Consider the following 26,182-nt stretch of genomic DNA (forward strand, 5'->3'; position numbering starts at 1 on the left):
TTAATTAGCGACTCCAAATTGTCCATAGGTATGAATGTGAGTGTGAATGGTTGTTTGTCTATATGTGCTCTGTGATTGGTTGGCTCGCCTGAAGACAGCTGGGATAGGCTCCAGCACCCCCGCGACCCTTGTGAGGATAAGCGGTAGAAAATGAATGAATGAATGCTAGCTATAAACTGCGTTCTGCAAAATCGCAGTTTTTGATCTGTGTTCAAAGGCATTTTTCGGCATATGCCTTTCACAGGCTTTTTCGTAGAAATTTTCCAATTTTTATCGAGTTTATATCGTACAAGTTTCTTGTAAAGGACTTCCTTTAAAGAAGTAATCGGTGAAACGATCGCTGCAAAGAACAGAACTTGAGGTGGGCTCATTCTCCATTTTATGGAAAAGACAATATACTTACAGTACCAGTCGGATACTTTGAACATCCAGCAGAAACACGATATTTTGGCATGACTACTATTTTGATGAAAAGTCCAGTGTTTGTTTCCCCGATGACATCACTTAACAAATGAAACTGGACTGTCAGAGCTAGTTCATCATGGGTTTTTTTTTGCTAATTTACTTTCAACAAACCTGGATTGAATGAACAATGGCAATTGAAGAGAGAAGGGAAGGGTTCTGGAGCTGAATCTAATAATTACAACATATTGTAAAATGAAGAAATTATCATTTTTTGGACTACAAGTTGATACCAGGCACATTCCACGTTTTGCCTGAGGCTTACTCAAACGCTGGCAGGCCAAAGAGCTGCGGTTCAAACTCCTCCAAGCTCCCCAGCCGTAGTGTGGCCTCCTGAGTCAGACCCGGGTCCAGGTTCTTGTCTGGAACCATCACCACCTGCATTCCTGCTGCTAGGGCCGCCTTCACACCATTGGGAGCGTCCTCGAACACCAAGCACTGTAGAGGAGGGGGGGGGCAATATAGAGGACAACCACGTTATACAATTCCATAAGCCTATTAGCCGGACGGCCGAGATGAGCACAAAAACAAATGCGAGGAAATGGGACACAGAGGCACCGTTTCCATTTTCAATCTGATGAGCTTGACATTTCTCGAAGGAGCGGCGTTGACCTCCGGGAGGAAGTCTACCCATTAAAAGTGCAATTTGAAGCTAGGTGCCCCCAACAGCCCCACTTCATTGGCTTTGTTTACATTTTCATACGCTGCGTGAAAACTCATTTGAGGCATTGTGGGCATATAGAGAGTCATGACGGCCTGAAAAAGATGACTTGGAAGACTTCTCACTTCATTGTTTACATTTTAACCGCTTAAGTCCCGCTTGGCAGAAACGACACAATTGGGCGGTGACATACTCCTGATGGGAATTTTAGGCATGGATGAAAAATTCCAAGAATTTACATCAGTTAATCAAATGTTTAAGACGATAGCTAAAAAAAACAGAAATCTCCCTTAATATACAAATGAAAATTTCAATGATGGTAATGGTTTAATTTCATTTTACAATTTTTCAGATTACAATTGAGTGCATCCCATAATCAGTTCCCAGTTCCACATGTCCAAAAGGAGTAGGAAGAAGCAAAGCTTATTAAATCCTACCCCTCCATCTGGTACTTTTACAATCAGTAACTGTTACATTTGTTCACTTCCTGCTTTCCCAATAATTTATTTTCATTTCATTCATTTTCTACCGCTTTTCCTCACAAGGGTTGTGGGGGTGCTGGAGCCTATCCCAGCTGTCTTCGGGTGAGAGGCGGGGTACACCCTGGACTAGTGTCCAGCCAATCACAGGGCACATATAGACAAACAACCATTCACACTCACATTCATACCTATGGACAATTTGGAGTCGCTAATTAACCTAGCATGTTTTTGGAGTAGGAAGAAGCAAAGCTTATTAAATCCTACCCCTCCATCTGGTACTTTTACAATCAGTAACTGTTACATTTGTTCACTTCCTGCTTTCCTAATGTTTTATTTTATTTTTTGTTCAGTTCCTGCTTTCCTAATATTTGTTTATTTTAGTTTATTTATTTGTTCACTTCCTGCTTTCCTAATATTTTAGTTTATTTTTTTTCACTTCCTGCTTTCCTAATATTTTAGTTTATTTTTTGTTCACTTCCTACTTTCCTAATATTTTATTTTATTTATTTGTTCACTTCCTGCTTTCCTAATATTTTAGTTTATTTTACTTTATTTGTTCACTTCCTGCTTTCCTAATATTTTAGTTTATTTTTTGTTCACTTCCTGCTTTCCTAATATTTTAGTTTATTTGTTCACTTCCTGCTTTCCTAATATTTTAGTTTATTTTAGTTTATTTTTGTTCACTTCCTGCTTTCCTAATAGTTCAGTTTATTTTTTGTTCACGTCCTGCTTTCCTAATATTTTAGTTTATTTTAGTTTATTATTTGTTCACTTCCTGCTTTCCTAATATTTTAGTTTATTTCTTTGTTCACTTCCTGCTTTCCTAATTTTGTTTATTTTAATTTTTTGTTCACTTCCTGCTTTCCTAATATTTTTGTTTATTTTTTGTTCACGTCCTGCTTTCCTAATATTTTAGTTTATTTTAGTTTATTTATTTGTTCACTTCCTGCTTTCCCAATATTTTAGTTTATTTTAGTTTATTTATTTGTTCACTTCCTGCTTTCCTAATATTTTTGTTTTAGTTTATTTGTTCACTTCCTGCTTTCCTAATATTTTAGTTTATTTTAGTTTATTTATTTGTTCACTTCCTGCTTTCCTAATATTTTTGTTTATTTTAGTTTATTTATTTGTTCACTTCCTGCTTTCCTAATATTTTTGTTTATTTTAGTTTAGTTTAGGTTATTTTAGTTTATTTTAGTCACATAGCGAAGTAGGAGGTGATATGAGCATCCAATGACATAATGGGTACCATCGTAAGTGTCAATATAGTGATATACAAATGGAGCTCAACAATCCGATGGTGTTCAAGAGAGAAAGTTTCTTGGCCTTTGTCATGAAGAGATGACAGTGTGAATACCGAACAGAAAAGGATCCCGAGCTGTTCCCAGGCCAGTTCAGAGACATAATCTCTAACAAAACTGCCCAATGAAAATGAAAATAACAAAATTAACAAAAATGGGCATTCCGAAGACACATTCAAAGAGGCTGTGATGATTTTTTTAGTATTCTACACTGGTTACCAGGTGTCACGAATGTTACTGTGATGTTAGGTGAGACACACAAGCACCAGACTTGATTGGTTTGAATGATCTCACAACAGGCACAATAATCTCGAACACGGGATACTGTTGTTGTACTGTCACGGGGAACATGGGATCCCATGAAATGTGGCGATGGGCAGCAGTCAAAAGCCAGTGAGGTGCCTTGGCATTGCCTGATTGAAATGAAAAATGAGCGAGTAATTTAGACTTTAATGTGCTTGTGATAAAAAATGGAAAAATGAAGAAAAATACACACACATTGCATTACGGCTCATGGGAAAATTCTAGATGAATAGGTTCTTGCTGCGCTAAAGATGGAAGTCAGAGTATTGATGACGCTAATTAAGGCTCCATGTCACGCTCTCAAGTACTTAGAATTGCTCCGCTCTCAGCCACTCTGAGGCGTATTAACATGGCCTGGTGTCTTGAGACCGCCATTGATGCTGGGATGAATCAGCCAGTTTTAGTCCAAATTAATTCCCTTCTATGAATTAACAACAACACCACTCAGCCCTCACATAACTATTCTAACTGTAGGGTACAGCAGGGTGATTTTAATCATGGACCCAAGACTCAAAATCTGATGACAACGGATTTTTTGGGTCCTTCCTTCCTTCCTTCCTCCCTCCCTCCTTCATTCCTATTTATTTGTTCACTTCCTGCTTTCCTAATATTTTAGTTTATTTTAGTTTATTTGTTCACTTCCTGCTTTCCTAATATTTTAGTTTTTAGTTTATCTTCCTTCCTTCCTTCCTCCCTCCCTCCCTCCCTCCTTCATTCATTCCTATTTATTTGTTCACTTCCTGCTTTCCTAATATTTTAGTTTATTTTAGTTTATTTGTTCACTTCCTGCTTTTTTTAATATTTGAGTTTTTAGTTTAGTTTATTTGTTCACTTCCTGCTTTCCTAATATTTTAGTTTATTTTAGTTTATTTGTTCACTTCCTGCTTTCCTAATATTTTAGTTTTTAGTTTATCTTCCTTCCTTCCTTCCTTCCTCCCTCCCTCATTCATTCCTATTTATTTGTTCACTTCCTGCTTTTCTAATATTTTAGTTTATTTTAGTTTATTTGTTCACTTCCTGTTTTCTTAATATTTTAGTTTTTAGTTTATCTTCCTTCCTTTCTTCCTCCCTTCCTCCCTCCCTCCCTCCTTCAATCATTCCTATTTATTTGTTCACTTCCTGCTTTCCTAATATTTTAGTTTATTTTAGTTTATTTGTTGACTTCCTGCTTTCTTAATATTTTAGTTTTTAGTTTATCTTCCTCCCTCCCTCCCTCCTTCATTCATTCCTATTTATTTGTTCACTTCCTGCTTTCCTAATATTTTAGTTTATTTTAGTTTTTGTTCACTTCCTGCTTTCCTAATATTTTAGTTTATTTTAGTTTATGTTCACTTCCTGCTTTCCTAATATTTTAGTTTATTTTAGTTTATTTGTTCACTTCCTGCTTTCCTAATATTTTAGTTTCCCTTCCTTCCTTCCTTCCTTCCTTCCTTCCTTCCCTCTCTCCCTCCCTCCTTCATTCATTCCTATTTATTTGTTCACTTCCTGCTTTCCTAATATTTTAGTTTATTTTAGTTTTTGTTCACTTCCTGCTTTCCTAATATTTTAGTTTTTTTGTTCACTTCCTGCTTTCCTAATATTTTAGTTTTCCTTCCTTCCTTCCTTCCCTCCTTCATTCATTCATATTTATTTGTTCACTTCCTGCTTTCCTAATATTTTAGTTTATTTTAGTTTATTTGTTCACTTCCTGCTTTCCTAATATTTTAGTTTTTCGTTTTCCTTCCTTCCTTCTTTCCCTCCCTCATTCATTCATTCATTCATTCAGCATGCATGCTACCCACTCTTTCACCGTGCAGCCCTTTCCCACTTCTATTGGGTCTAATTCATGCATATTTATAATTCAGTATATCGATCATCTGATACAATGAACTGATATTATTTTTCAATGGCTGTCTTTGTAAGGCTTTGTGATCACCTCAAATGAAGATGCATTGTGGTAATGCTAGCCAGTTAAAGCTAAGTGCGCATGTAGCTTTGCATAAATAACATCGTTTACTGAGCATTTTCTTTGTAACACTGGCAGCGGAATTGGACCCTTTTACCGGCCCTAAACGCCCCTCTTTATTTATTTTCTTTTCACTGCACATAAACACCAAACAGGACCTCAATTTCCACTCAACAACCTGAGGGACATTAATGATGCAATGTGTGTTGCGTCACATCTTTCCGTCACTTACTCACCCTCGCTATTCCCGAAGACTCGGAATCTTAGCTTGGAAATCTTTAAACAATGTCTTGTGTCAACATGATTGATTTAAAGATCTCAACTGGTAGAAAGGTCACCATGAGCACGTCCAACATCTGACCTTTATGATCCGACTGGCAATCAATGGCGGCCTTGCTTGAAAATAGAGGAATAATCCCCGACAGTTGATCAATCCTAACCGCTAAGACATGGACCGGTGGGTCGTAAGTAAATTCTAGCGTGCCCTTTTTTTACCCCTGTCATCTTATGTTGGGTATTGTTTTCAATCAACACAGCACACATCCAGCAGTAACGACCCCAGGTGGAAAAGTCAGCTGGTGCAGCTCTTGGGAGAGAAAATTGTACTCATTCATTCCGAGCCACCTTTGCCATCTTGTGTCAACCAAAAAAAATCAATATGGTTCCCGCTTTCACGTGTAGAAATAATACCATGAGCTGAGATTTTACGAACCTTGTCTTTGTGGTGTCTATTGATTGCGCTATGGGAAAGCCGCTATTCAATGCATGATTGAGAAATTAAGTGTCAGCTGTCAAAAATGTCCATATCCAGTTGTGGGCCGGTGCAATCATTTTGACAAAGCCTACCATGATGGCTGAATGGAACGAAAAACGGAGGAGTCTGTGGGAGAAACACTCACAACCGGCTAAGATGGACATTTTTTTACCGCAAAAAAATGATAGATACCGCAAGCAGTGGAAAGATGAATACATTAAAGAGGAATATAGTTTAGGATGGTTTTAGCTTTGGCTGCATCCAGTGGTTAGCGCGCACAGCTAGGATACCAGTGTTCAATTCCACCCTCGGCCATCTCTGTGCGGAGTTTGCATGTTTTCCCCGTGCATGAATGGGTTTTCTCCGGGTACTCTGGTTTCCTCCGAAGGAAGGAAGGAAGGAAGGAAGGAAGGAAGGAAGGAAGGAAGGAAGGAAGGAAGGAAGGAAGGAAGGAAGGAAGGAAGGAAGGAAGGAAGGAAGGAAGGAAGGAAGGAAGGAAGGAAGGAAGGAAGGAAGGAAGGAAGGAAGGAAGGAAGGAAGGAAGGAAGGAAGGAAGGAAGGAAGGAAGGAAGGAAGGAAGGAAGGAAGGAAGGAAGGAAGGAAGGAAGGAAGGAAGGAAGGAAGGAAGGAAGGAAGGAAGGAAGGAAGGAAGGAAGGAAGGAAGGAAGGAAGGAAGGAAGGAAGGAAGGAAGGAAGGAAGGAAGGAAGGAAGGAAGGAAGGAAGGAAGGAAGGAAGGAAGGAAGGAAGGAAGGAAGGAAGGAAGGAAGGAAGGAAGGAAGGAAGGAAGGAAGGAAGGAAGGAAGGAAGGAAGGAAGGAAGGAAGGAAGGAAGGAAGGAAGGAAGGAAGGAAGGAAGGAAGGAAGGAAGGAAGGAAGGAAGGAAGGAAGGAAGGAAGGAAGGAAGGAAGGAAGGAAGGAAGGAAGGAATTTTTATATTCCATCATGTTTTCCAGTAGGGCTGCACGGAGGTGAGTGGTTAGTGCGCAGTTCTCACAGCTAGGAGACCCGAGTTCAATTCCACCCTCAGCAGCAAACACGTGCACAAGTCTTATTTATGTCTTGTTTTTTCTTATTATGTGCACTATATTGGGTAATAGGAGTGTAAAGGGTACTATAGGGGTGTTATTTCAAGTGTAGAGGGCTTTTTAGAAAGGTTGTAACCAGGTTTTCTATGCTCTAACTGTGAAAATATTTCATTTATAATTACGGAATCACAGGTTCAATTCCACTCTCGGCCATCTCTGTGTGGAGTTTGCATGTTCTCCTCGGTTTTCTCCGGGTACTCCGGTTTCCTCCCACATTCCAAAAACATGCTAGGTTAATTGGCGACTCCAAATTGTCCATAGGTATGAATGTGAGTGTGAATGGTTGTGTCTATATGTGCCCTGTGATTGGCTGGCCACCAGTCCAGGGTGTATCCTGAAGACAGCTGGGATAGACTCCAGTACCCCTGCGACCCTCGTGAGGATAAGCGGTAGAAAATGAATGAAGTGGGAAAGAATATCAACATTTTGATTGTTTGTTTTTTTTTAGCCCTCGGGTCATCTCTGGCAACGTTGCACAAACCGCACAGCGACAGGAACAAGCCCCGGGGCCTTATTTTTTTTTTGTAGGTTTTCAAAGTTATACTGACATGTCAGGTGGCTGACAAGGTGGGACGTGTTGATGTTTTTTTCTCTCATGGCAATTGCATTTGGTGCAACTAGAATGCAAAATTGCGTGAAGAGTGACGAAATCCCACACATTTTTATTACGTCACATCACACATCGAAGAAAATGAACTCATTCAATCCCAGCCAAAGACACACCCTTCAGTACAATTCAGAAAATTTGAATATTGTGTTCTGTGGCTATACAATTATGGAACTTACCAAAAGAAAGGAAAGGAAAAAAAAATTCTGTTCTTATGTAATCAGCAGTTGAAAATATATCACAAATATAACTCCATGAAGTATTTACAATATTGAAATTTGGAACTCAACTATGTGAATATTTAGAATTTCCCTACAATGAGGAACCTTTTGCATGCTACACTCCTCCACGCTCTCTCGCTTACTCCTTCCTGTCATGTATGTTTCTTCCATCTATGAGTCTTGCCGAGTTATTATCAAATGTAATTCTGCCACCTTGTGACCGTTTTTATATCTTAAAATTGATCTGCCTCTGGCGCAAAAACATCTTTGGTATTGGATTGGAGTTAATTATTCATTTTTTAGCACTAATCCTACATTGAAAAATGTACAGTTAATCCATGTGATCGGTATTGGAATTGGTAGCAATATTATGGCAATATTATGAATATCATGGTAATGGTTTTATTTCATTTGAACATGCATCAGATTACAATTGAGTGCATCCCATAATCAGTTCCCAGTTCCACATGTCCAAAAGGAGTAGGAAGAAGCAAAGCTTATTAAATCCTACCCCTCCATCTGGTACTTTTACAATCAGTAACTTATATTTGTTCACGTCCTGCTTTCTCAATATAATTTAAGTATTTTTTTTACTTTATTTTATTAATTTTTTTTATTATTTTACTTTAATTTTTTAAATGTTTAAAATCTTTACATTTTTAATTTTTTTTTAATTTAAATAAAAATTATTAAAAAAAATTTTGTCACGTACCGAAAGAGAAAATCAGGACTTTTGTGTCCATGGAGAAAGTTTATGGTAATGGTAATGGTTTTACATTTGTTCACTTCCTGCTTTCATAATATAATTTAAGTATTTTTTTAAACTTTATTTTATGAATTTGTATTGTTTTATTTTTTACTTTTACTTTTTTAATTTTTTAAAACACTATACTACACAATACTATGGGTACCATAGTAAGTGTCAATATAGTGATATATATATAGCACATCATGACTACACTACATTACAAATTTCCCCACTGAGGGACGAATAAAGGCATATCTTATCTGGTTCGAGACTTATTTTATTTTATTTTATTTTATTTTATTTTATTTTATTTTATTTTATTTTATTTTATTTTATTTTATTTTATTTTATTTTATTTTGCAAACATCAACTGCTTGTATTGTTTCTTGAATTGGCTCATCGTTGTGCATTGTTTGACTTCCTTAGTCAATCCATTCCATAGTTTGATTCCACATACTGAAATGCTATGCTAACGCTAACATAGTCCTAGCATATAAGTGTTTCAAATGTAGTTCTTCCCTGAGATCATATTTCTCCTCTCTTGTAGAGAAGTATTGGATGACATTTTTAGCTAATTGGTTATTTTTAGCCTTATGCATTATTTTAGCTGTTGGAAAGATGAACTATATCAGCAAGTTGAAGTATTTGTGATTTTAGAAATAAGGAGTTAGTATGTTCTCTGTAGGCGGCATTATGAATTATCCTTACTGACCTTTTTTGCAGTACATTTAGCGAGTGAAGATGCTTAGCATAGTGGTTGAGGTGATATAGAAGTGTACAGTTAGCTATTCAACGGAGTGTATGATTTATAAATAGCAGTCGCTACATTGTACAATAAGTGTCGAAAACGACAATTGCGCATTGAAGCGAAGCGATATAACAGTCATGGACAGCAAAATGCACGGTGGACGTAAGCTGCAAAAGCATTGACGAGGCAGCCAAACACTCCACGCCCACATCTGCGCTAATGCACGTAAATCACCACTGTTGCGGCGCAGCGAGACCGGCGAAAACACCGTGTGCATCACGCGTGTGCGGCGAGCAGCGGCGGGTGAGTAAGTGGCTGTGACAGACTGTCCGCAACATTTTCCAAATGAACCTGAAGCCGGGGGGGGGGGGGGGGGGGGGACTCACGCAAGTAATGTGTAGCATTTCACCATCGCTGTGCTTTACAGCAGAGAGCAGAAATAACGGCAAGCGTTGATGAAAGTCAGAAGAGGAAGCGAATTACACACTCCACGCTCAATCGGGACACTTAACATGGACTTAGCATGAGAGGCAGGGTCAGTCGTAGCGTTGACATATTGACAGAGACAACCAGCACTAAAATTATAGCTTTCTCTTTTCTTTCTTTCTGTTCAATTTTCACCAAGGTAAAAAAAATGTCAAGTTATTTATCACTTCCATCGTTGATGTTTGCTAAATACAAGGATGAAGAGTAAAAATTAAATTAAATTAAATTAAATTAAATTAAATTAAATTAAATTAAATTAAATTAAATTAAATTAAATTAAATTAAATTAAATTAAATTAAACCAGTCACAAGTGCTATATATATCACAATATTGACACTTACTCTGGTACCCATTATGGAAAGCAGGAAGTGAACAAATGTAACAGTTAAAAGTACCAGATGGAGGGGTAGGATTTAATAAGCTTTGCTTTTTCCTACTCCTTTCGGACATGTGGAACTGGGAACTGATTATGGGATGCACTCAATTGTAATCTGATGCATGTTCAAATGAAATTAAACCATTACCATTATCATAAACTTTCTCCATGGACACAAAAGTCCTGATTTTGTCTTTCGGTACGTGACAAAATAATAATATTTTTTTAATAAAAAATTGTAAAAAATTTAAAAATTTAAAAAATTTTAAAAATTTTAAAAATGTAAGCATTTAAAAAATTAAAAGTAAAATAATAAAAAAAAAATTAATAAAATAAAGTAAAAGAAATACTTAAATTATATAGGGAAAGCAGGAAGTGAACAAATGTAACATTTACTGTTTGTAAAAGTACCAGATGGAGGGGTAGGATTTAATAAGCTCTGCTTCTTCCTACTCCTTTTGGACATGTGGAACTGGGAACTGATTATGGGATGCACTCAATTGTATTCTGATGCATGTTCAAATGAAATTAAACCATTACCATTACCATACTTCATTTCTATGCATTTCCAATGGTTTCTCTCTGCAGTTGTGATGTGAAGAGAGCTCGGCAACGGGCCTCGTCTGCCTGTTTGAAGTCTGTGATGATTACTATCCAACAAATAAAATACAAATTGGGGGAAAAAGAGGGGTGGGGGCAATGAACGCATGTTGAGCAAATGATACTCTGCACCAGGGGAACGCTGAAAGCTGCCGTGCGAGGGCCAAGTGGTTTGAAATCAACTAAGCCATCGCTGCTGCACTCGCTGCCACTCGCCCCAGCTATAATATTTTGTTTGAGCTTATTTCAAAGGCGCACCACGTTTAATATTTTAGAGCGTTGAAAGAAGAAGAAAAGACAACAAAACATGAGACTGCCAGGCAATTCTGAGCTTTCCGATGGAAGCTTCTCGAAAACAGAGATCAAGAGATGCACCCAATATTTATTCATTTTCTACCGCTTATCCTCACCAGGGTCGCGGGGTGCTGGAGCCTATCCCGAGAGGTGTGGTACACCCTGGACTGGTGGCCAGCCAATCACAGGGCACATATAGACAAACAACCATTCACACTCACATTCATACCTATGGACAATTTGGAGTCGCTAGCATTAACCTAGCATGTTTTTGGAATGTGGGAGGAAACCGGAGTACCCGGAGAAAACCCACGCATGCACGGGGAGAACATGCAAACTCACTAACTCCACACAGAGATGGCCGAGGGTGGAATTGAACCCAGGTACCTCCTGAGACATGATAAAAAAAGGTAAAATCAGACAAAACAATAAAGCCAAAAATATTATGGGAATAAAATCATACTTAAAAAATAAAATTTACAAGAAAGTTTCAATTGTGAGAAAATAAAAACTGCAGAAATGAAAATCATTTCAGTCAAAATATTAAGAGAAAAAAGTCACATTGTAACAAGAAGAAAGTCACAATTTGTTGAGAAAAAAATGCAGAAGGTGACATATTAGGTAAATGTATCATTTTAGCAGCTTAGATGTAAAGTATTAAAAAAAATTTAAGTCGCAATTTGAAACAAACAAACCAAAATTAAGTTGTCATTTTTTCAAAGTTTGTTTGGGGAAAAAGTTATAATAACATAATGAGAATAAACTTAAAAGAAAACTTATTATTTTAGTATAATAGATGTAATGGATGAAAAGATGTAATATGAAAAACAAAGTTTCGGAAATTAGGTTGAGGGACAAATAAATATTATTATTATGGGAATAAAGTCAAAATACTCAAAAAATATATTCAAAAAAGAACATTTACAGAGCTTAATAAGAATGTTAAAATATTTGGAAATTTTTTTTTAAATACAAAAATGGGGGGAAAAAAAGAAGCAAAGCCTAAAGTTAATTGGAATACTTTTTCACCGATATGACAAAGCTGCCATTTCTTCTTGAAATAGATAAGATAAAATAAGATAAGATTACAGAGTCAGTTAATACTATTATAGGAATAAAGTCAAAATATTCAAAAAGAACATTTACAGAGCTTAATAATATTTGGATTTTTTTTTTAATATAAAAATGGGGGGGGCAAAGCCTCAAGTTAATTGGAATACTTTTTCACCGATGACAAAGCTGCCATTTTTTCTTGAAATAGATAAGATAAAATAAGATAAGATTTGCATTGCACAGCAGCAACAGTACAGAGTCAGTTAATATCATTATAGGAATAAAGTCAAAATATTAAAAAAACTAACATTTACAGAGCTTAATAAGAACGTTAAAATATTTGGAATTTTTTTTTTTAAATATAAAAATGGGGGGGGGGGAAGCAAAGCCGAAAGTTAATTGGAATACTTTTTCACCGATATGACAAAGCTGCCATTTCTTCTTGAAATAAATAAGATAAGATTTGCATTGCACAGCAGCAAGAGTACAGTCAGTTAATATTATTATGAGAATAAAGTCAAAATATTCAAAAATACATTTAAAGAGCTTAATAAGAATGTTAAAATATTTGAAAAAAAAAAATTAAATATAAAAATAGGGGGGAAAAGCAAAGTTAATTGCTAAATAAAGTTAATTGGAATACTTTTTCACCGATATGACAAAGCTGCCATTTCTTCTTGAAATAAATAAAATAAGATAAGATTTGCATTGCACAGCAGCAAGAAAAATTTGAAAAATTTTAAAAAATATAAAAATGGGGGGAAAAAAAGCAAAGCCGAAAGTTAATTGGAATACTTTTTCACCGATATGACAAAGCTGCCATTTTTTCTTGAAATAGATAAGATAAAATAAAATAAGATTTGCATTGCACAGCAGCAAGAGTACAGAGTCAGTTAATATCATTATAGGAATAAAGTCAAAATATAAAAAAAAAAAAAACATTTACAGAGCTTAATAAGAACGTTAAAATATTTGGATTTTTTTTTTTTAATATAAAAATGGGGGGGGAAAAAGCAAAGCCGGAAGTTAATTGGAATACTTTTTCACCGATATGACAAAGCTGCCATTTCTTCTTGAAATAAATAAGATAAGATTTGCATTGCACAGCAGCAAGAGTACAGTCAGTTAATATTATTATGAGAATAAAGTCAAAATATTCAAAAATACATTTAAAGAGCTTAATAAGAATGTTAAAATATTTGAAAAAAAATTTTTAAATATAAAAATAGGGGGAAAAAGCAAAGTTAATTGCTAAATAAAGTTAATTGGAATACTTTTTCACCGATATGACAAAGCTGCCATTTCTTCTTGAAATAAATAAAATAAGATAAGATTTGCATTGCACAGCAGCAAGAAAAATTGGAAAAATTTTAAAAAATATAAAAATGGGGGGAAAAAAAGCAAAGCCAAAAGTTAATTGGAATACTTTTTCACCGATATGACAAAGCTTCTTGAAATATATAAGATAAGATTTGCATTGCACAGCAGAAAGAGTACAAAATCAGTTAATATTACTATGGGAATAAAGTCAAAATATTCAAAAAGAACATTTACAGAGCTTAATAAGAACGTTAAAATATTTGGAAAAAAATATTTTAATATAAAAATGGGGGGGGAGCAAAGCCGAAAGTTAATTGGAATACTTTTTCACCGATATGACAAAGCTGCCATTTTTTCTTGAAATAGATAAGATTTGCATTGCACAGCAGCAAAAGTACAGAGTCAATTAAGCAGTACAAAATACACAATATAAAAAATAAACAATATAAACAACCCAAGTGTTAACAAATCAACATTTTCTATACAATACAGTTTGTAAATAATATGAAATGAGATGAAATATATGGCCAGTCTTGCTAGTGAGTTAATATGAGCCATTATGGAAATACTACTGTAAGAAATATACTGTAAGCCTCAGCATATCTAAATGAGTTTCTTTCCTAAATGTCAAAGTGGCCATTGCATCCTTTCATTTTTCAGTCGGTGGACCTGAAAAAGGTTCGGACGTTCCTCCCCTAAAAGAAAGTCATAAGCTCACTTAAAGCTTATCTGCAGTGGTTTAAATTTGAAAAAGAATCCTAATTGCTTGTCAAGCACCTGTGTTGGTGCCTACTGGGTCACCATTGCAGCAGAATAGGCTGGGACTTGAATTAATGGGCCATTTGTCTTTCAGAGGGAAGATTCCGTGTCCTAATTGTGCCTGATTCAAATAGCTAGATTATAAAGCTATTCCCAGCGTTAATGCGTTGTTGATTAATGACGGAAGCAGAAGCGGTTCTCTCTGTTCCTTGTCGGTGCATGAACTAGCTTATATGTTTCATTCATCTTACTCAGACATCCAAGTGCAGCCAGGGTAAAATCTTTTCTTATCGACGACATTCCCTCGCGCCGTGAGAAGTGTTTCTCTGGTTCCCGAATCGAAAAAGGAGAACTTGTTTTTTCTCATGTTTTATTTTTGGTCAGCTCAGATAGTTCCAAAGCGCTACATGCTGACACAACGTAATGGTAATGGTTTTATTGCATTTGAACATGCATCAGATTACAATTGAATGCATCACATAATCAGTTCCACATGTCCAAAAGGAGTAGGAAGAAGCAAAGCTTATTAAATCCTACCCCTCCATCTGGTACTTTTACAATCAGTAACTGTTACATTTGTTCACTTCCTGCTTTGCCAATATATTTTAAGTATTTTTTTACTTTATTTTATTAATTTGTTTTTTTATTATTTTACTTTTAATTTTTTAAATGTCAACATTTTTTAATGTTTTAAGTTTTTAATTTTTTAATGGTTTAATTTTTTTATTTTTTATTTTTTAATTAAAAAAATATTATTTTTTTGTCACGTAACGAAAGAGAAAATCAGGACTTTTGTGTCCATGGAGAAAATTGATGGTAATGGTTTAATTTCATTTGAACATGCATCAGATTACAATTGAGTGCATCCCATAATCAGTTCCCAGTTCCACATGTCCAAAAGGAGTAGGAAGAAGCAAAGCTAATTAAATCCTTCATGCATAAAGTATTTTTTTTACTTTATTAATTAATTTTTGTATTATTTTACTTTTAATTTTTTAAATGTTTTAAAAAATTTTTTAATTATTTTAATTTTTTAAATTTTTTTAATAATTTTTTTTGTCACATACCGAAAGAGAAAATCAGGACTTTTGTGTCCATGGAGATAGTTTATGATAATGGTAATGTTTTTATTTCATTTGAACATGCATCAGATTACAATTGAGTGCATCCCATAATCAGTTCCCAGTTCCACATGTCCAAAAGGAGTAGGAAGAAGCAAAGCTTATTAAATCCTACCCCTCCATCTGGTACTTTTACAATCAGTAACTATTACATTTGTTCACTTCCTGCTTTCCCAATATATTTTAAGTATTTTTTTTACTTTATTTTATTAATTTGTTTTTTATTATTTTACTTTTAATTTTTTTAATGTTTAAATTTTGTACATTTTTTAATTGTTTTAATGTTTTAATTTTTAGATTTTTTTTTTTTATTTACAAAAATTAATACTTTTTTTGTCACGTACAGAAAGAGAAAATCAGGACTTTTGTGTCCATGGAGAAAGTTTATGGTGATGGTAATGGTTTAATTTCATTTGAACATGCATCAGATTACAATTGAGTGCATCCCATAATCAGTTCCCAGTAATTTTCTAAAAAACTGCTAATTTATAGTTTTTTAATAGTTTCTCATGTTATGAGATTATAACAATCTTTCTTCAATATTTTTACTTTGTTTTTTAAAGAATGTTTCTCAGAAAATCATAAATTTATTCTTGTAATATTAAGACTTTTTATGCATAAGAATACAACTTTTTTTCTCTAAATATTAGGACTTTATGCTCCTAAAATTAGGCTTTTTTTCATTTTTTATTTAGTAATTTAGATTTATTTTAATATGCTGAGAGGTCAATTAAAAAAATAATGTGCCGAGGGTTAATAAACAAAAAAAAACACTTTGGACACCCCTGGTGTGTATGTATATAAATATTTTTATAGTATATTTTTGGTTTCATAAAATCATATAGTCCTTTGAATATAGCAGTACTCAAGCCCATGATGAGTGTATGCAAACATCTGACAGGAACTGCAAGTGCCGCTTCTGTTTACTCCCAATTTCCCTTGTTCTGTCACATAGTCAGAGCGGGAAGTGACATGTCATCATTCATTATTCCACTGAACACTCAATTCCCCCTCTGAGCCTCGGTGTCATATCTCATCGAGAAAAATGCCAGCTCCAACTGCGGCTGGCAGATTAAAAAAAGAATCAGGTGTGTGGTGCCACGGGCGGACCTATTAGCGGAGTGGAAATTCTTTAAAGTGGAAAAAGGGTGGTTGGTGAGAGTGGGTCTATCAGATGCCTCAAACATCCCTCTTAATTAGGCCGCCGGGTCAAGATGATTTGAGAACAATGCTATCATTTTCTACTTGAAATTTGCCATTTGTTGGATTTCATTCAGAATAATAACATGGGCTTTTGCTCTATGCTTGCGGGCCCATAATTAACCCGGGTACGTACTTACTTACGTACTTACTTAGGTACTTACTTACGTACTTACTTAGGTACTTACTTATGCACTTACTTACGTACTTACTTACTTACTTACTTACTTACTTACTACCTTACTTACTTACTTACTTACTTACTTACTTACTTACTTACTTACTTACTACCTTACTTACTTACTTACTTACTTACTTACGTACTTACGTACTTACGTACTTACTTAGGTACTTACTTAGGTACTTACTTATGTACTTACTTACTTACTTACTTACTTACGTACTTACGTACTTACTTACGTACTTACTTACGTATTACTTACTTACTTACGTACTTACTTTCGTGCTTACGTACTTACTTACGTACTTACTTACTTACGTACTTACTTACGTACTTACTTACTTAGGTACTTACTTACGTACTTACTTACTTAGGTACTTACTTACGTACTTACTTACTTACTTACGTACTTACTTACTTTCGTGCTTACGTACTTACTTACTTACGTACTTACTTACGTACTTACTTTCGTGCTTACGTACTTACTTACTTATTTACTTACGTACTTACTTATGTACTTACTTACTTACGTACTTACTTACTTAGGTACTTACTTACTTTCGTGCTTACGTACTTACTTACTTACGTACTTACTTACGTACTTACTTACTTTCGTGCTTACGTACTTACTTACTTATTTACTTACGTACTTACTTATGTACTTACTTACTGACGTACTTACTTACGTACTTACTTACTTACTTACTTACTTACTTAGGTACTTACTTACGTACTTACTTACGTACTTACTTACTTTCGTGCTTACGTACTTACTTACTTACTTACGTACTTACTTACGTATTACTTACTTACTAACTTACGTACTTACATACTTAGGTACTTACTTACGTACTTACTTACGTATTTACGTACTTACGTACTTACGTACGACAACACACACACACGGGATAACATGCAAACTCCACACAAGCGGAGAATTGAACCCGATCTCCTGACTGTGTGTGTCAAACACTAGTCCACCGTGCGGCCCCTTACAGTACACTATTGGATGAAATTGAAACTATGAATTTGGCCCCCGGGCCACAGTTTGATGGGTTGATGTCAGTGTTTCCCATTTGTTCATTGAAATTCTGTACCCTGTTCATCCATGCTTTATTTTACTATGTTATTATTAACTCTATTATTATTTTTGCTTTATTTTACTTTTATTTCATTTTATTTTATTTTACACATGATAATGGGACTGCCTGTGAATCTAACTTGTCGTCACAAGTCTGTACAATAGGTGGCGGTTTGCTAAGGGATCAGTGCTGCCAAGTCGGAGACGTTGTTGCTATATATATCAAGTGTTCAGACTGGGCTTGAATTAGGAGTGTAAAGGTGACTATAGGGGTGCTATTTCCTGTCTAGAGGTCTCTAATAATGTTCAAAATGTATTTAAAACCAATATATGTCAATAAATGTTTGCTCACCTTATATGGAGACGCAGGGGGCTTGAATTAGGAGTGTAAAGGTGACTATAGGGGTGCTATTTCCTGCCTAGAGGTCTCTAATAATGTTTAAAATGTATTTAAAACCAATATATGTCAATAAATGTTTGCTTACCTTATCTGGAGACGCAGGGGGCTTGAATTAGGTGTGTAAAGGTGACTATAGGGGTGCTATTTCCTGTCTAGAGGTCTCTAATAATGTTTAAAATGTATTTAAAACCAATATATGTCAATAAATGTTTGCTCACTTTATCTGGAGACGCAGGGGGGCTTGAATGAGGAGTGTAAAGGTGACTATAGGGGTGCTATTTCCTGTCTAGAGGTCTCTAATAATGTTTAAAATGTATTTAAAACCAATATATGTCAATAAATGTTTGCTCACCTTATCTGGAGACGCAGGGGGCTTGAATTAGGAGTGTAAAGGTGACTATAGGGGTGCTATTTCCTGTCTAGAGGTCTCTAATATTAATGTTTAAAATGTATTTAAAACCAATATATGTCAATAAATGTTTGCTCACCTTATCTGGAGACGCAGGGGGCTTGAATTAGGAGTGTAAAGGTGACTATAGGGGTGCTATGTCCTCTCTAGAGGTCTCTAATAATGTTTAAAATGTATTTAAAACCAATATATGTCAATGAATGTTTTCTCACCTTATCTGGAGACGCAGGGGGGCTTGAATGAGGAGTGTAAAGGTGACTATAGGGGTGCTATTTCCTGTCTAGAGGTCTCTAATAATGTTTAAAATGTATTTAAAACCAATATATGTCAATAAATGTTTGCTCACCTTATCTGGAGACGCAGGGGGCTTGAATTAGGAGTGTAAAGGTGACTATAGGGGTGCTATTTCCTGTCTAGAGGTCTCTAATAATGTTTAAAATGTATTTAAAACCAATATATGTCAATAAATGTTTGCTCACCTTATCTGGAGACGCAGGGGGGCTTGAATTAGGAGTGTAAAGGTGACTATAGGGGTGCTATTTCCTCTCTAGAGGTCTCTAATAATGTTTAAAATGTATTTGAAACCAATATATGTCAATAAATGTTTGCTCACCTTATCTGGAGATGCAGGGGGCTTGAATAAGGAGTGTAAAGGTGACTATAGGGGTGCTATTTCCTGTCTAGAGGTCTCTAATGATGTTTAAAATGTATTTGAAACCAATATATGTTAATAAATATTTTCTCACCTTATCTGGAGACGCAGGGGGCTTGAATTAGGAGTGTAAAGGTGACTATAGGGGTGCTATTTCCTGTCTAGAGGTCTCTAATATTAATGTTTAAAATGTATTTAAAACCAATATGTCAATAAATGTTTGCTCACTTTATCTGGAGACGCAGGGGGGCTTGAATGAGGAGTGTAAAGGTGACTATAGGGGTGCTATTTCCTGTCTAGAGGTCTCTAATAATGTTTAAAATGTATTTAAAACCAATATATGTCAATAAATGTTTGCTCACCTTATCTGGAAACGCAGGGGGCTTGAATTAGGAGTGTAAAGGTGACTATAGGGGTGCTATTTCCTGTCTAGAGGTCTCTAATATTAATGTTTAAAATGTATTTAAAACCAATATATGTCAATGAATGTTTGCTCACCTTATCTGGAGACGCAGGGGGCTTGAATTAGGAGTGTAAAGGTGACTATAGGGGTGCTATGTCCTCTCTAGAGGTCTCTAATATTAATGTTTAAAATGTATTTAAAACCAATATATGTCAATGAATGTTTGCTCACCTTATCTGGAGACGCAGGGGGGCTTGAATGAGGAGTGTAAAGGTGACTAAAGGGGTGCTATTTCCTCTCTAGAGGTCTCTAATAATGTTTAAAATGTATTTAAAACCAATATATGTCAATAAATGTTTGCTCACCGTATCTGGAGACGCAGATGGCCTTGAATTAGGAGTGTAAAGGTGACTATAGGGGTGCTATTCCCTGTCTTAGAAGTCTCTAATAATGTTTAAAATGTATTTTAAACCAATATATGTCAATAAATGTTTGCTTACCTTATCTGGAGACGCAGGGGGCTTGAATTAGGAGTGTAAAGGTGACTATAGGGGTGCTATTTTCTGTCTAGAGGTCTCTAATAATGTTTAAAATGTATTTAAAACCAATATATGTCAATAAATGTTTGCTCACCTTATCTGGAGACGCAGGGGGGCTTGAATGAGGAGTGTAAAGGTGACTATAGGGGTGTTATTTCCTCTCTAGAGGTCTCTAATAATGTTTAAAATGTATTTTAAACCAATATATGTCAATAAATGTTTGCTTACCTTATCTGCAGACGCAGGGGGCTTGAATTAGGAGTGTAAAGGTGACTATAGGGGTGCTATTTTCTGTCTAGAGGTCTCTAATAATGTTTAAAATGTATTTAAAACCAATATATGTCAATAAATGTTTGCTCACCTTATCTGGAGACGCAGGGGGGCTTGAATTAGGAGTGTAAAGGTGACTATAGGGGTGCTATTTCCTGTCTAGAGGTCTCTAATAATGTTTAAAATGTATTTGAAACCAATATATGTCAATAAATGTTTGCTCACCTTATCTGGAGACGCAGGGGGCTTGAATCTGCTGGCACAGATGAGGAAAGAGTCGGGCTGTGGTTTGGAATTCTTCACCTCGGGATCGTCTCCTAGAACAATGTGGTGGAACAAAGCAAAGAAGCCTTTGTGCTGGCTGGTCTTCAAGTTGAACGTCGCACCGGCAGAGCTGGTGGCGACGGCAGTGGGGATGCCGTGTTTCTGTAAGTGTTTCACCAGCTTCTCGACACCTGAACAGAACAAAATCAATCAGGTGTCATGATGGGAAGACAGCTCATGTGTTGGTGTTCGCCAGGCGCCCATAATGTACCCTAAGTACCCAAGGTACCCTAATCACCCACCTTACTAGAATTACCATAGCAGTCATTTTGACTGCTGTCAATATTTGTATACAATTTGGATTATCATTAAAAAAAATCAAAAGTGTATACAAGGTGGTGTATACAACAAGGTGCAGCAAGTGTGGAGTTTGATATTTCCACAAGGTGCCGATAATGCTCATATCTCTTTTGTGTTTCGAAATGTTATTGATAAAACAATGTTAGAATAAAATATACACATTTAGAAAAAACAGGGTCCTGTTGGTGCACAGGTTTTTTTAAACCCAACATTATGCCATTAAAATTATGAAATTTTGAAAACAGTCAGGGATGCAAGGCGGTCTTGTGTTAGCACGCAGACCTCAAAGCTAGGAGACCCGGGTTCAATTCTACCCTCGGCCATCTCTGTGTGGAGTTTGCATGTACCTCCCACATTCCAAAAACATGCTAGGTTAATTAGCGACTCCAAATTGTCCATAGGTATGAATGTGAGTGTGAATGGTTGTTTGTCTATATGTGCCCTGTGATTGGCTGGCCACCAGTCCAGGGTGTGCCCCGCCTCTCACCCCAAGACAGCTGGGATAGGCTCCAGCACCCCCCATGACCCTTGTGAGGATAAGCAGTAGAAAATGAATGAATGAATGAATGAATAATATTAATATGAGGCTGCACGGTGGAAGAGTGCTTAGCACACAGGCCTCACAGCTAGGAGACCCAAGTTCAATTCCACCAATTGCATGTTCTCCCCGTGCGTGCATGCGTTTTCTCCGGGTACTCCGGTTTCCTCCCACATTCCAAAAACATGCTAGGTTAATTAGCGACTCCAAATTGTCCATAGGTATGAATGTGAGTGTGAATGGTTGTTTGTCTATATGTGCCCTGAGATTGGCTGGCCACCAGTCCACGGTGTACCCCGCCTCTTGCCCGAAGACAGCTGGTATGGGCTCCAGCACCCCCCATGACCCTTGTGAGGATAAGCGGTAGAAAATGAATGAATGAATGATATTTTGTTGTTTTGCAAATTTGGAATGGTCAGACCGGAGCAGGAGGGGATAGAAAAGAAAAAAAAGAAAACAAAGGGGGGAGTGCATTTTTAGACAAAATGTCTAAACAATGATGTCACAATGATGCTACTCCGGTTTCCTCCCACATTAAAAAAAAATATGCTAGGTTAATTGGCGACTCCAAATTGTCCATAGGTATGAATGTGAGTGTGAATGGTTGTTTGTCTATATGTGCCCTGTGATTGGCTGGCCACCAGTCCAGGGTGTACCCCGGCTCTTGCCCAAAGACAGCTGGGATAGGCTCCAGCACCCCCGCGACCCTCGTGAGGATAAGTGGTAGAAAATGAATGAATAAAAACAGTCAAAATGGCTGCCTTGGTAGTTAGAGTGTTATGGCTGTTCTATACAGTCAAGTTTTTTGTTTTTTTTAACACACCTGGCATGAGTTTGGCAGAGGGAAATATCTTTTCTTGTATTTGTCTGCTTTCAGCAAGGAGTTCCTCGGCTGTCATCGGAAGCTCCAACATGTCCCGGATGGTTTGAGCTGCATCCAAAGCTTTTGCCCCCATCACTTTGGACTTCACTTCCCATGTGTACTGCTTCCCAAAGCGGTCACACACTTCCTGGAAGGACACAGTGTACAGTCGCTCTGTGTCTGAAATAAAAATATAGCTATTAAAAATAATGAACTTCAAATTGGAATTGTTGATGAAAACTCCAACCATAAAGCTAGTCGTTAAAAATGAATAAAAATAGGTAACTGGTTTATTCATAATTGAAAATGTCAACAAAAAACAAGAAATTTCGCCCAATCAGGAATGACGTTAACGTTTAGATTAATGTATAAACTTCATAAAACAAGCTATGAAAGTAGCTTTTAGAATCAAGTCAGCTCAGAAGTGTAAGAAAAACGCGTCGAAAAAAAAACAATTCAAGTTTTCCCCCATCCTATTCAATGAATGACTCCGACAACGACGAGTTATAATTATTGCTTTCTTATGGTTAACAAAGTGACGAAAGCCGTATACGTGTAAAAGAGTGTAGAATACCTAATAACAAGCCATCCATGTCAAATATGACATAGTTCACGGGTTTGTACACGCAACCTGCCGCCGACATGTTGACATTTGCACTTCCGTGTTTGGAGTGGTGACGTCGACGCCAAAGTACGGCGACTGAAAAGCGCCAAAATAAAGCGTGTGAACTCCATACGCCCATTCTATATAAAATTGTATTGACATTTTAAAAATCCATATTTTTTACAGTTTAAGTAATAGACTAAGCCATAAAACCGATCATAGAACAGTCCAAAAATACAGTTAAGCAATGTTTTTGGCAAAGAGTCAGTCAATTCTGAACCATCAACATTTTCAAGAGTATCCAAAAGGGTTTTATGGGTATCCAAAGTGCGGCCCGCTTGTTTTTAGTGGCCCTCTGCAAATTATACAAATGAAATTAAAAAAAAAACAACAGCATCATACAAAAAAGGCAAATATGTGTAATGTAATGAGAAAAAAATGGATTTTTTACAGGAATAATTAACTAAGCCAATCCCAGCCATTTTTTGTGTATGTTTCACACAGCAACATTATTCTCTGCCTGATGTGTGTGTGTGGGGGGGGGGGGTTGTTGAGGGACGTAGTACTGTTGTGGGTTCTATGAAATTAATGCGCCTTAGAAATATGTTCCGGTAATGTCATCAAAATACGGCAAAATACTGTAAATATTACATGTTACTAATGTACTTGTTCTTGTAGAATTACAGCATGTAGATGAAACACTAAAACCTTAAGAGTTTTTAGCTTTATGTAAATATAAAGTGTGATCATTCTGAATCCAAATCTGCATAATGCCACGAAAATGACAGTCTTCAAGTGTTAGCAGTGTGCTTTGAGTGTTTAGCCGGCAGCGGCATGGATATAAATAGTGGTGTAGGGACTCAAACATTGTTAGTTTTAATACCTCCCTCTGGAATGAAACACTGCTACCTGCCTTCCAACCGTATACTGTAACTACTGGCTTGTTATTAGACCCAGATTCCAACCACTTTTTCATTGACAAAGTAGGTGTTTCCTCCAAAATTCAGATCATGAACTGGATGAGAGAGTTCTACAAGTTTGGAACTACGAGTTCCAAACCCCCACTTTGTTTTGTACCAAAGCCTCATCTTCGCCGAGCTGCTTGACACTATCCCTTTGATTACCGCAATGATGTGGTACTGACACTATGCCTGGAAAGCATAGAACCTCTAATTTCAGAAAATGGTGAAAATGTAAACAAACCCCCACTCTGCTTTGTACCAAAACCTTGTCTTCTCAAATCGGCTTTGACACAGTCTTTATGATTACTATAATGACTCATATAGCACTGGAAAGTCTCGATTTTCATAAACAATTTGAATTATTTTTATGCATTTGTACTTCTATGTAACCCAAACCCCCACTTTGTTTTGTACCAAAGCCTCATCCTCTCTGAGCTGCTTTGACACTGTCCCTTTGGTTACCGTAATGATGTGGTAATGACACTATGCCTGGAAAGCATAGAACCTCGAATTTCAGAACATGGTGAAAATGTAAACAAACCCCCACTCTGCTTTGTACCAAAACCTTGTCTTATCAAATCTGCTTTGACACAGTCCCTATGATTACCACAATGACCCATATAGGACTGGAAATTCTATTTTCATAAACAATTGGAATTATTTTCATGTATTTGTACTCCTTTTTAAACCAAACCCCCACTTTGTTTTGTACCAAAGCCTCATCTTCTCTGAGCTGCTTGACACTATCCCTTGGATTACCTTAATGATGTGTTAATGACACTATGCCTGGAAAGCATGGAACCTCTAGTTACAGAAAATGGTGAAAATGTAAACAAACCCCCACTCTGCTTTGTACCAAAACCTTGTCTTCTCGAATCTGCTTTGACACAGTCTTTATGATTACTATAATGACCCATATAGCACTGGAAAGTCTCGATTTTCATAAACAATTGGAATTATTTTCATGCATTTGTACTTCTATGTAACCCAAACCCCCACTTTGTTTTGTACCAAAGCCTCATCCTCTCTGAGCTGCTTTGACACTGTCCCTTTGGTTACCGTAATGATGTGGTAATGACACTATACCTGGAAAGCATGTCACCTCTAATTTCAGAACATGGTGAAAATGTAAACAAACCCCCACTCTGCTTTGTACCAAAACCTTGTCTTCTCAAATCTGCTTTGACACTGTCCCTATGATTACCACAATGACCCATATAGGACTGGAAATTCTATTTTCATAAACAATTGGAATCATTTTCATGCATTTGTACTCCTTTGTAAAGCAAACCCCCACTTTGTTTTGTACCAAAGCCTCATCTTCTCTGAGCTGCTTGCCACTATCCCTTTGATTACCACAATGATGTGGTACTGACACTATGCCTGGGAAGCATGGAACCTCGAATCTCAGAAAATGGTGAAAATGTAAACAAACCCCCACTCTGCTTTGTACCAAAACCTTGTCTTGTCAAATCTGCTTTGACACTGTCCCTATGATTACCACAATGACCCATATAGGACTGGAAAGTCTCTATTTTCATAAACAATTGGAATTATTTTCATGCATTTGTACTACTTTGAAAAGCAAACCCCCACTTTGTTTTGTACCAAAGCCTCATCTTCTCTGAGCTGCTTGCCACTATCCCTTTGATTACCACAATGATGTGGTACTGACACTATGTCTGGAAAGCATGTAACCTTGAATTTCAGAAAATGGTGAAAATGTAAACAAACCCCCACTCTGCTTTGTACCAAAACCTTGTCTTCTCAAATCTGCTTTGAGACTGTTCCTATGATTACCACAATGACCCATATAGGACTGGAAAGTCTCTATTTCCATAAAAAAATGTCATGCATTTGCAATTGTAAACCAAACCCCCACTTTGTTTTGTACCAAAGCCTCATCTTCTCTGAGCTACTTTGACACTGTCTCTTTGGTTACCGTAATGATGTGGTAATGACACCATGCCTGGAAAGCATGGAACCTCTAATTTCAGAAAATGTAAACAAACCCCCACTCTGCTTTGTACCAAAATCGGCTTTGAGACAGTCTTTATGATTACTACAATGACCCATATAGCACTGGAAAGTCTCAATTTTCATAAACAATTTGAATTATTTTCATGCATT

The 26,182-nt window shown here is 36.5% G+C and overlaps 1 protein-coding gene across 1 annotated transcript; it reads right to left on the bottom strand.

Annotated features, from left to right (window-relative positions):
• Positions 1 to 365: 365 nt before the first annotated feature.
• Positions 366 to 23,169, bottom strand: pudp (pseudouridine 5'-phosphatase). Its single transcript, XM_058051921.2, has 4 exons — positions 23,061 to 23,169; positions 22,448 to 22,666; positions 20,688 to 20,917; positions 366 to 900 (listed from the first exon to the last, which is right to left on the bottom strand). Exons 1-4 carry the CDS (start codon positions 23,128 to 23,130, stop codon positions 724 to 726), a joined length of 696 nt encoding a protein of 231 aa, XP_057907904.2. The 5' UTR covers positions 23,131 to 23,169; the 3' UTR covers positions 366 to 723.
• Positions 23,170 to 26,182: the final 3,013 nt, after the last annotated feature.

The sequence above is a fragment of the Doryrhamphus excisus genome, linkage group LG15 (genome assembly GCF_037039965.1).
Source record: "Doryrhamphus excisus strain RoL-2023G ecotype Guam linkage group LG15, RoL_Dexc_Guam_v1.1, whole genome shotgun sequence".
Lineage (NCBI taxonomy): Eukaryota > Metazoa > Chordata > Actinopteri > Syngnathiformes > Syngnathidae > Doryrhamphus > Doryrhamphus excisus.